The sequence below is a fragment of the Scyliorhinus canicula genome, chromosome 4, assembly GCF_902713615.1.
Source record: "Scyliorhinus canicula chromosome 4, sScyCan1.1, whole genome shotgun sequence".
In the NCBI taxonomy this organism is placed as follows: domain Eukaryota; kingdom Metazoa; phylum Chordata; class Chondrichthyes; order Carcharhiniformes; family Scyliorhinidae; genus Scyliorhinus; species Scyliorhinus canicula.
The window spans coordinates 198538524-198549271 of record NC_052149.1 but is presented as its reverse complement, the minus strand read 5'-3'; the positions used below and the strand labels follow the sequence as shown (position 1 = coordinate 198549271).

At 44.9% G+C, this 10748-nt stretch overlaps 1 protein-coding gene across 1 annotated transcript; it reads right to left on the bottom strand.

The window, feature by feature from the left end:
* Positions 1-8298: 8298 nt before the first annotated feature.
* neurog1 (neurogenin 1) lies at positions 8299-10033 on the bottom strand. Its single transcript, XM_038795836.1, has 2 exons — positions 9842-10033; positions 8299-9691 (listed from the first exon to the last, which is right to left on the bottom strand). Exons 1-2 carry the CDS (start codon positions 9865-9867, stop codon positions 8995-8997), a joined length of 723 nt encoding a protein of 240 aa, XP_038651764.1. The 5' UTR covers positions 9868-10033; the 3' UTR covers positions 8299-8994.
* Between the last annotated feature and the right edge of the window lie 715 nt (positions 10034-10748).

Sequence of the window (10748 nt, the reverse complement as noted above, 5' to 3'; positions counted from 1 at the left end):
CAGTAAGGTGTTTGGACTCAAAGCATGATACAGCTTTATGGATAAGGTTGCTATCATTTTGAACCATCCTACAGGAAGCGTTCCACAATGTCCTGAGAGCAATTTCTATGTCCTCCCCTAGAACACCGGCCGTTTGAGAGTTGAGAAAACACTACCTGGCGGGGGAGACGGTCTTCGCCTGTCCGGGACACGGTATCCAGCGCATCCTCACTGATTTAACTAATAATCTTTTTTATTGTCACAAGTAGGCTTACATTAACACTGCAGAGCTTAAAAAAAAAGCCAATGTGCAGAGTGGACAGGGCAAACCTTTAATTCATCTCCTTGCTTGCTCCAAAAAAACCAAATCAAATTCAAATTGATTCCAATTCATTGTCTCGAAAAGAGAGACGTACCAGATCCAAGCTGACAAGAACGGGCATTTCAGATAATCTCAGGCTTGATCCTACCAGAAGCAAGTTTTGCCTGAATGCATGTGGAGCTGGCTTCGAAAAGAACACAGAGGTTTGTTAGACATTTCCTCCGTTGCCTAGTATCCTGAGTTCAACCCAATCCTCTTCTGGCTTTCTATCCTAGCGCCACTTCACCTTCCAACTTGGAGGAAGCAGGGGCGCGATTCTCCGCACTCCCGACGGTGCGGAGAATAGCGTGGCTTGTAAAATTTTACGGCCACGCTGTTCCGACGCCCTCCCGCTATTCTCCCCCCCCCACGCCCGACTCCCGATACGAATCGCTGCCGCCGTTTTTTTACGGCCGGCAGCGATTCTCAGCTGATGGATGGGCCGAGTTCCCAGCCCTTTACGGCTGTTTTTACGAACGGCAAACACACCTGGTCTGGCCGTTCGTAAAAACGGCCGTAAACTGTCGATTTTTAAAACCATGGCACCGATTGGCACGGCAGTACCACGGCCGTGCCAAGGGTGCCATGGGCCCGTGATCGGTGCCCACCGATCGTGGGCAGCGGGTCCGATACCCGCGCACTCTTTGTCCTTCCGCCGCCCCGCTGTATCACTTCGCGGGGCGGCTGAGGGGCATCCCGGCCCGCGCATGCGTGGGTTTCGCGCAAATGCGCGATGACGTCATCCGCGCATGCACAGGTTGGAGTCTTCCAATCCGCGCATGCGCGGCTGACGTCATATGACGCGTCAGCCGGCGCTAACTCTGGCAAGCGGGCTTAACGAAATTCGTTAAGCCCGCGATGCCGGAGTTTACGGCGTCGGGATGCTAGCCCCGACCGGGGACCAGAATCGGTTCCCGGTCGGGAAGGGGGGGGGGGGGGCTGGCGTCAAACCCGCCCGGATTTGACGCCAGCCTTACGATTTCTCCCCATATGGGAGAATCGCGCCCCAGATATCAGTCCCCAACAGGGCTGCTGATTGTTGATCCACTTTGCTCAAAGTGTACAGGGGAAAATTGTGTCCCCAAGTGACATCAACCATTTATCTGACAAAGCTTTGACAAAGAGTCATCCAGACTCGAAACGTCAGCCCCTCCTCTCTCCACAGATGTTGTCAGATCCGCTGCGATTGGCCAGTATTTTGTGTTTTTGTCTCACAGATTCCAGCATCCGCAGTAATTTGCTTTTATCAACTATTTATCATTTAGCAGAAGGGCATCTTGGGACCTCCCTTCATTGCGAGGAGACACATTCTGTGTGTATTCAATGAGCTCTGTATTTTAAAAAATCGTCAACATTGCTACCTCACTTGTTAGCTTGTTCCAATATAGCAAGACGGTAACTAACCGAAGAAATTGAATGTGTTATTATATTTTACTGTAACTATATTTTACTGTTAAATACATCACATGAAATAAATAGTTGAAGAATATTGTTTTAAAGTGCAGTTAATTAAATGGGTTCCCTTGTTTAAATGAAGTGAAGCAGTGAATATAAGTGTTCAATCTAACTAATGCGGAAAATACTCGGAGAAGCAATAATCTCCAGTCACAGATTTACATCAGTTCACAGTTGAAGCGCACGAATGTTGAAGAAATAGTGCAGAGAATGCACCTAAAATTGGTGTAAAATATATCAGAAGAGAACAACAAGATAAATTTTGTAACTAAATAAAGTGCATTAACAGACAGAAGAAAGGCGTTCGTTTGGAACAGACAGTGGGCATCAGACCTAGGAAGAAAATCCAGTTGCGATTTTTAAAAAAGAATCAGTGAATGGTTGCTCCTCAGTATTTGTGTTTCTTCCCGCCGCTTTTGTTGTCTTCCTTTTTTTGCCGTTTTGAAGAGGCCGGGTGGCTCCTGTCCCGAGGGGATGCCCGTGCCTTTGGCTGACCTTGCTCATATAGGGACTGGGCTTTAATTTCAGACCCTGGAGGCTGCCGCAGACAAAAGGCCGGGTCCAGGCGGGCAGGTGCAGCATTCGATCGGAAATGTTCCTTGCTGAATGGAGGAGGAGCTTTCTCCCCCAAGCCAGCGTCGCATTTCCCCAGCCCGCGCAGTTTTCTCCCAAATCCACTTTCCATACTCCACTATTCGAACCTTAACAACAATGACTCGTTGGTGGTTTGCAGCTTCCTGTTTGCTGTAATTTTGGCTTGTAAACCAATGACATTCCTTATCGCGGAATGTTAAATGGAACAGCTTGCTCGAATGAGCGTTTGTACTCCGTGACAGTTGTGTGTATATATTTCGATTGTAAACTAAAATGCTGCATGCATAATTTAAATCGTCAGAATTATTAATAGGCCAAAAATATAACACAAACATGCAAGAACATTTAACAGTTCAGGTTGCCTACATGTGCCTCATGATGCATATAATGTAAAGTACATTAAGCACATCTATGTTTTCCAAATAATAGGACAAATAGTAGGTTTAGGTATAGTTGCCATCATCTCTTGCAATATGTTTACCGTCTCCTGTATAACCAAGAGTCTGCCACTGGACGGTGAAAGATTGGAGAAGAAGACTGCATCTTCCAGCCACCCTGTTAGATTATTCTAACTGGGTCGATGGTAACTCCAGAATTGGCCCCCAGTTCTCCAAAACCATCTGAGGAAGACAGTGAGCAAGGGCTGGGCTTTTCATTGCTATCCAGTGACCCCTGCTGGAAAGTGGCGGAGGGCATAAATGTTCTGACCCATTTACCTCCCCACTACCTTCCGATCCATAGAATTTAGCGTATAAACATTCCTTGTCCAATCTCACCGAGGAAAGATGGTCACTTAGATGAGGTATAGGAGGATGATCAGTACCAAGGAACCACACCATGACACCCGGTTACTAATTTCAACAGGAGAGAGAAGTAAGGAGGGGTGGGGCGGGGAGGGCGTCAAATCATGCTTTGGGAGTCCAATGCTTGCACTTGATCAATAAAAGCGTGCCCATTGCTTATCAGGCCTGTGCACGGCCACATTCGCCAGCACAATCTACACAATTTGGGATGTCATGAAAGGTTTGGGTCAGTCCCTACCGTTTAAAAGTGCCCGCGTTCTTAGAATTAAACAGAACTGGATTGTTCGTGTTTAGATTGCACTTCTTCAAAGCATATTTCAAAAATATATTTCCCAAACATTTTCAAGATTTCATTTGCATTCATGGTTATTTTGGCTTTTCTACGTATCTGGACTATGTATGCAAAATAAAATAGAAAAACTGTGGAATCTCACTGCATCCATAATCGTGCCTGCATATTTAATGACTTGTTCCTTTGCTCCCAAACTTTGTGTTTTACATCCCTTTGGGATGTGTACCATCTTTCACCACATGAATGCCACTTGTCCTCAGCCAGGTTAAAGAACAAGCGCAAACCAAGTACTCCATTCAAACATAAGAACATAAGAACCAGGAGCAGGAGTAGGCCATCTGGCCCCTCGAGCCTGCCCCGCCATTCAATGAGATCATGGCTGATAATATGTGGACTCAGCTCCACTTTCCAGCCCGAACACCATAACCCTTAATTCTTCAAAAAACTATCTATCTTTATCTTGAAAACAGTTAATGAAGGAGCCTTAACTGCTTCACCTGGCAGGGAGTTCCATAGATTCACAACCCTTTGAGTGAAGAAGTTCCTCCTAAACTCAGTCTTAAATCTATTTCCCCTTATTTTGAGGCTATGCCCCCTAGTTCTGCTTTCACCTGCCAGTGGAAACAACCTGTCCGCATCTATTCTATTTATTCCTTTCATAATTTTATATGTTTCTATAAGATCTCCCTGCATCCTTCTAAATTCTGACAAGTACAGTCCCAGTCTACTCAACCTCTCCTTGTAATCCAACCCCTTCAGCTCTGGGATTAACCTAGTGAATCTCCTCTGCGCACCCTCCAGCGGCAGTGCATCCTTCTCAGGTAAGAACATCAAAACTGAACACAATGCTCCAGGTGTGGTCTCACTAACACCTTATAGAGTTGCAGCATAATCTCCCTAGTCTTAATTTCCATCCCTCGAGCAATGAAGGACAAAACAGTATTCTCCTTCTTAATCACCTGTTGCACCTGTAAATCAACTTTCTGCAACTCATGCACTTGGACACCAAGGTCCCTCTGCACAGCAGCATGTTTAATATTTTATCATTTAACTAATAATCCCTTTTGCCGTTATTCCTACCAAAATGGATAACCTCACATTTGTCAACATTGAATTCCATCTGCCAGATGCCAGCCCATTCACTTAATCCCTCTGCAGACTTCCAGTATCCTCTGCACTTTTCGCTTTACCACTCATCTTAGTGTCTTCTGCAAACTTCAACACATTGCACTTGGTCCCCAACTCCAAATCATCAGAATGTCTGATTTCCATTCTCGTGGTGAACAATAATTGTCAGTATAGAACGATTGTAGCAGGCAATGCATCTGTTAATCAATCTATTAAAAAATTTAAATTATTACAACTCCCAAAGAAAACAATTGCAAATGTAAACATTCCGGGTTCCATGAGTTTACTGCTCGCTAAAATGACATGGCACAGATACATTGCTGTTATGGAGTACCAGGAACATATTTACCACTTACTGCAAAACCCTGGGTTTATGCTTACTATGTGGAATTACATAGAAGCATACAGGAGTAGGCCATTGGAGCCTGCTCCACCATTCATTATGATCATGGCTGATCATCTACTTCAATACCCTTCCCCTCATATCCCTTGATTCATTTCACCCAAGAGCTATATCTAATTCCTTCTTGAAATCACACAAGTTTTGACATCAACTACTTCCTGTGGTAGTGAATTCCATGTATTCACCACTCTGGGTGAAGACATTTCTCCTCACCTCAGTCCCTAAAGGGTTTACCCCTTATCCTCAAACTATGATCCAGATTCTGGACAGCCCCGCCATACAGATCATTCTTTCTGAATTTACCATGTCTAATCCTGTTAGAATTTTGTAAGTTTCTATGAGATCATCTCTCACTCTTCTAAACACCAATTAATATAATCCTAACCGATTTAATCTCTCCTTATATGACAGTCCAGCCATCCCAGGAATCAGCCTTTGCTGCACTCCCTCCACAGTAAGAATATTATTCCCCAGATAAAGACACCATAATACCCCAGGTGTAGACTCATCAATGCTCTATAAAATTGCAGCAAAATATCCTGAAACCTTTACTCAAATCCTCGCGCAATGAAGGCCATCATACCATTTGCCTCCTTTACTGCCTGCTGTTCCTGCGTGCTTACTTTCAGTGACTGATGCGCGAGGACACCAAGGTGCCACTGAGTTTTCACCGCTCTCAATTTATACCCATTCAAATAATAATCTGCCTTCCTATTTTTGCTACCGAAGTGGATAACCTCATATTTATCCACATTATACTGCATCTGTCATGCATGTGACCACTCACTCAGCCAGTCCAAATCATGTTGAAGTATTGCTACGTCCTCCTCACCATCCCACCCAACTTTGTATCATCTCCAAATTTGGCAATAACATATTTAGTTCCCATGTCCAAATCATTAATATATAACATGATCAGTTGGGATCCCAGCACAGATCCCTGTGATACCCCACTGGTCACTGCCTGCCAATAAAAAAAAACATTTATTCCAACTCTTTGCATCCTACCTGTTAACTGGCTTTCTACCTATTTCAAGACACGACCTGCAAACCCATGTACTTTAACTTTACATAATAATCTGCTATGTGAGACCTTGTCGAAACCCTTCTGAAAGTCTAAATAAACCACATCCACCAGTTCTCCCATGCCAACTCTTCTTGTTAAGTCTTCAAAATATTCCAGTAGATTTGTCAAGCATGATTTCCCTTTCTTAAATCCATGCTGACTTTGTCTGATAATACCACTGCTTTCCAAATGCTGTGCTATGAAATCCTTGTTATGTACTCTAGCAACTCCCCTGCTACTAATGTTATGCTCTCTGGTCTATGATTCCCTGATTTCTCTCTACCTCCCTTTCTGAGTAGCAGACTTATATTAGCTACCCTCCAATATGTAGGAACCATCCCAGAGTCCAAATATTTTTGGAAAATGACCACCAATGGATTTACTATTTCTTGAGCCACTTCCTTAAGTACTCTGGGATGTAGATTATCAGGCCCTGGAGATTTATCCACCTTCAATCCCATTAATTTCCCCAAACAATTTCTCTACTAATATTAATATTCATCCAGCCCCTCACTAAAACTAATGCTTTTCAGAACTTCCAGTACATTATTTGTGTCTTCCTTTATGAAGACAGAAGCAAAGTACCGTTTTAGTTCCTCAGCCATTTCTTTGCTCCTCATCATGAATTCCTCCGATTCTGACTGTAAAGGGTTTATATTTGTTTTTGCCAATCCTTTTTCTCTTCACATATCTATAAAAACTTTCACAGCCAGTTTTAATGTTCCCCGCTAGTTTACTTTCAAATTGTATTTTCCCCTCATTAAACAATTCCTTAGTCCACCTTTACTGAATTTTAAACTGTTCCCAATCCTCAGGTCTATAGTTTTTTCTTGCCAATTTGTATGCTTATTGTTTGAATCTAATATTATTTCTAATTTCCCATCGAATTGACTACCGAGATGTAATTACACACAAATATCTCCCTCCGTGTGCGTATATAATGACTGATTCTCGAGTGAAACAGTCATTCATGTTGTCAAATAGAATAGGAAGCAACAATGCTTTTGGTCAAAAAATGCTGCGTCGATTCGCTCAGTGCGTGTCTATTTTGCTCCAGTCTAACCATAGTACAGTATCCATCCAGGTGGTTGTCCTATTGCCCCTCCCCTTGGTGACGATGCGCTGTCAGCCCTTCCCCAATTGAGATGGATGGTGCAGTGTTATTGGAATTAGATTTTTTTTAATTCTCCCAAGGCGGCTAAAGCCCCTGTTCTATCCCAGACACGTGCATAAACAACAGGATTGTCTGAACCACCTGGCTTGATCTCAAAATACGGGCTGAAAGAAGTACTCGGAGCGAAACAGGCCTCCTCCCCGGGGGCATCAGCAGTGTGTGCGCAAGCTACTGGCTTAATCACACAAACTCGAGATGCTGGTGGAGATCAACGCTTCAGCTTTTAATATATTCATTATTCCAGAAAATGTTAAAACATAAAATGCTTGAAGGGAATTCAAATCTAGCCTACACTTTTGGAGCGGGGAGTTGCCTGAAACCAGCGATTTAAAAGGATGTCGCTTTCGTCCAGTTTATCTTTCTGCCTGCCCCTGCGGGCGTATTCCTTTTCTTTTCGAGAAGTTCTTTGGCCCTGTGTTTAGCCCTTGTCTCTCTCGAAGACAGCGCGACCACTTTTCCCTTGAGCATCCATTGTCAGTCAAGTGGTCTCTCGTGTGACACGCTGCCTGGGAGTTGGTGTAAATTCAGTTTAGATGACAGGCTTAAGTGGGCGTTTCCCTTGTTTGTATTCCCGACGGTTCGTGAAGCTTTGACCTGATCCACATTTCCCCATGACAACGTCGTAATCATTAAATGTTCTGAAACGGCGGAGGAATCGTCAACCGGTAGAATTGAGGGGGGGGGGGCATTTTTCGAACAGTGGGGTTAACTTTACATCTCAGAATAAGTTTTGATTATGTCTTAGCTGCCGCGCCAAATCGAGCAGTCAGCATTTTAAAATACACGGGTTATCAATGAATAGAGCTCTATGAGTAGAGCTCAATGAATAGAGGCGTTAATCGAATATTCGCCTCAGATATTTTGGAAAATGAAGTATTTGTGCAGACTTTATTCCGAAAAATGCCCATTTTAATAATTCAGCTCACAGAGTGGCCGACTTTCTCACAAATTGAGTTAGTGCTTAAAGCCAGGAAGAATCAGGCGCCAAATCATTTGTAAAAACGTTAAAACTTTTATTTACAAGAAGTGTATAAAGAACCAAAACATTAAATTTGGGATGAATACATAATAGAATAAACTCTTTATATACAAAAAAAATACATCTTCATATGAACGCTCGTCCTTGAATAAATAACACATGGGCATCGTGCCCAGATTGGTGTGAAAGCCAGGTCCAATGGTCGAGACTCTTAAGAACAGCGCCGGAGGTCGGGATCCATAATGCATGAACCCCGCTTCTTGTCTCCTTTCTCTGCTTCTTTCATCCCATTGTCAGGGCGTTCAAACTAAATTTCCACGCTCATCTTTCTTCATTAGGACTTTACAAATTGTAAAGCTGACTTTTCACCTCGTCTGCAGGAACAAATCTCTCTCTCTCTTTTAACCCTAAATCGCATTAAATAGAGGCTGATGTCTATTCTGTGCTGACAGACAAAGAAAGTTTTTGTGGAAGTCAGAAAAGTGCACAGAGGGAAAAAGCTTAAGACGGTTTGAAAGAGCTGACAACTCTTTAGAGCGATGCTAATCATTATCACTTGTAACCCCAGCATTTGAAAGAAACAGCAAATTGTCAAAATGTTCTTTTTGCGTTGCTTTTCTATCTAAAAGAAAACCCCCTACCAGTTTATTAGAATATTCTACTGGCCATCACTTTGACTGAAAACTTTTTGTTAACGGTTCATACAATTTTAAGGCATAGATGTGAAAGAGTCATTTGTGGGTTTCCGTTTGGTCCCCACTCAGTGGTAGTCATTGAAACAGGACACTTCATTGAGGAAATCTTTCTGTATCGTGCGGAAAGAGAAGATGCTGTCTGTGGGTCTTTTATAAGCATAGTCTTCGGAGGTGGAGGGACTGGCTGGACTCGAAGTGCAAGTGGTTGCGGATGATGGGGAGGGTGTTGTCACCCAGGATCCCTCATCGCTGCCCGGGCTGGGAGGACCGATATTTTTCAGGTAGCCGGGCAGCATCACTTGCTTCCGGCTGCCGTCCACACAGTGATCGGCCAGCCGCAGCGTTTCAGACAGGGCCCAGATGTAGTTGTGAGCGAACCGCAGCGTTTCTATCTTGGTGAGTTTGGCGTCGTCGGGGAAAGTGGGCAGGACGCCGCGCAGGTCATCCAGGGCTGAGTTGAGATTGTGCATCCTGTTCCTCTCCCGGTCGTTGGCTTTTGTCCTCCTGCTCCTCTTCACCAGGTGGATGCCGCCCTGAGGCTTGCCTTTGGAGCGGCCTTTGGCTTTGCGCTTCTTGTCTCCTCTCGGGTCGTCCGACCTCCCCAGATTGGAGCTGGGGGACGGACTGGCCAGGGGCTCCCCGGACCCCGAGGTGCTGGCGGATGATGAAGGTGATGCCGTTAGGAAACTGACACTATCTTCTTCATCTGTCAGTGGCAAGGAGAGTTCGCTGTGTCCATAGTCAGAATATGTGCAGTCCATGCTGCAAAGAGAGAGAATATAACATGAATCAATGAATGAATGGATGTGCTTTACCTTCACTGAAATGCCATTTGAAGTGGCATTTCACCCGGCCAGTGATAGGTAAAATGCCACTTAAACGCAGCACGGTGGAATATGCACTAATACTTACATTGGAGACCGAATCAGCAGGGGCATAGGATGTAAAATCCAGGGACTCTGTGAGGTTCCTCCTGCTGAAATGATTTCTTCTAAGGACACGCGACTGCAGTTGCTTTCTTCTGATCTTGGTGCAATAAGCTCGTGTGAGCAGCGGGTTTGGCACACGACTAAATAAACGGTTTATATACGCTCTGAGACAATAACCCCCATTGCCCGGAAAAAAAAGGAATGAATTCATCAGGTCTGCCCCGTGCCACGCTCCCTCTGATTAACATAAGCTTTGTCTCTATATCCACCCCCGCCCCCCCACCCTCCCCACCCCAGCACCGCCGGCGTCTCCGGGAGCGTGCCTTTAATTATTACCCCGTCCCACTGACCAATGCCAGCACCAACTGGGATCTGTGGCACGCGAAATGGCCCAATCGGAGTTGGCGGCTGCATCACCGCCACGCGATCCGCGGGCCCCGCCCCGGGGTGAGGTTCATTAGTCCGGGACGGAGAGGCCAGATTCAGCCCGCTGGTCAGGCACGCTCCTCCGCCTTGCAGTCTCCACCAACCACACAGAGAGTCAGCAACACGATGCACGAGTGGGGACAGGACACAATGCACCCTGCCCCCCCCCCCCCCACCTCTTCACCACCCCCTGCAAAGAGTGTCTTATGTCAGTAATACACACGGCCGCATTTACACTCCCCACTTTGCCCAAACAATTGTCCCTGTGAATTTGATTCGTGGAATTCGCAGCATCTGTGAGAAAACGTGGAAGTTCCCTCACTTTATATCCATCTACTTCAGAATAAGCGCATCTCGGCTCCTTACTGGAGTGAGTGGAGTTTTAAAATTTAAGCAACTTTGCGTTGCTTTACTTTAAGTATATTGCATCTTGGTGGAATGAACTGTCCACCTGTTTTTTTAAT

Coding starts and splice junctions, on each gene's coding strand:
- neurog1 (XM_038795836.1), bottom strand. CDS start 9,867: ATGCCCCTGCTGATTCGGTCTCCAAT. Junction 9,692..9,841: donor CTGCTGATTCGGTCTCCAAT/GTAAGTATTAGT, acceptor CTCTCTTTGCAG/CATGGACTGCACATATTCTG.